The sequence below is a fragment of the Mandrillus leucophaeus genome, unplaced genomic scaffold (assembly GCF_000951045.1).
Source record: "Mandrillus leucophaeus isolate KB7577 unplaced genomic scaffold, Mleu.le_1.0 Scaffold988, whole genome shotgun sequence".
NCBI classification, from domain to species: domain Eukaryota; kingdom Metazoa; phylum Chordata; class Mammalia; order Primates; family Cercopithecidae; genus Mandrillus; species Mandrillus leucophaeus.
This window is the reverse complement of record NW_012110785.1, coordinates 435,343-436,224: the sequence shown is the minus strand read 5'-3', so window position 1 is coordinate 436,224 and position 882 is coordinate 435,343. Positions and strand designations below refer to the sequence as shown.

The window sequence follows — 882 nt, the reverse complement described above, 5'->3', positions numbered from 1 at the left end:
ATACATAATAGGGCCTGGCGCGGGGGCTCACTCCTGTAATCCCAGCACTTTGGGAGGCCGAGGCGGGCAGATCACGAGGTCAGGAGTCTGAGACCAGTCTGGCCAACATAGTGAAACTCCATCTCTACTAAAAATACAAAAATTAGCTGGGCGTGGTGGCGCGCTCCTGTAATCCCAGCTACTCATGAGGCTGAGGCAGGAGAATCACTTGAACCCGGAAGGCGGAGCTTGCAGTGAGCTGAGATCAGGCCACTGCACCCCAGAGCGAGACTCCGTCTCATAAAAAAAACAAAAAACAAAAAACAAAAAAAAAGGTGATAGTTAATACGGTATTTTTAAAAATACGTAAAAATGTTTATATAGGGTGCACAAGTTCCCTTTTGACTAAGACTTCAACTTGGCTCAGCGGGACACTGGTGCTATGCAATCGCGGCTTCTAGTCTCCTCCTAGGACCAGGAGCAGCCCCCAAGGAAAGGCCTTCCCTAGGAACAAGCAGCCCTTCAGCCCAGCCTTGAAGAAGGAGCTGAATCAAACCAAGGCAGGACGATGAGGCGTGGCGTGTACAGACAGGGAAAAAAGAAACAGCAAATATTTGAGTCCAAGATGCCTGGAGGGAAAAGAGCTAGAGGACTATTTGGGGGAATGGTCTTGGCAACACGGTTCTAGGCAGGTACCACGATGATATAGGGACTCCGTAGAATTTTAAATAGGGAGGCAAGCGCCCAGGTTTGTTTTTTATGCAGAAAGTGCTTAGCAGGGGACAGTCTGAAGACGTTAGGTCTGGATCCAGGTAAACCCTTTATGAGGCTAACGCACTATTTGAATGAGGGATGACAGCATCCCACCTAGACAGGTGCAGACAGATTCCCGAGGTCCAAGTT

General features: G+C 49.1%; 1 protein-coding gene across 1 annotated transcript in view; it reads left to right on the top strand.

The window, feature by feature from the left end:
- Positions 1-737: 737 nt before the first annotated feature.
- REEP1 (receptor accessory protein 1) overlaps positions 738-882 on the top strand; it is a 136,134-nt gene continuing 135,989 nt past the window's right edge. The window contains exon 1 of the mRNA XM_011971124.1: positions 738-791. Within this exon, the coding sequence (XP_011826514.1) occupies positions 739-791 (53 nt within the window). The 5' untranslated portion in view covers position 738. The remainder of the gene's footprint in view (positions 792-882) is intronic.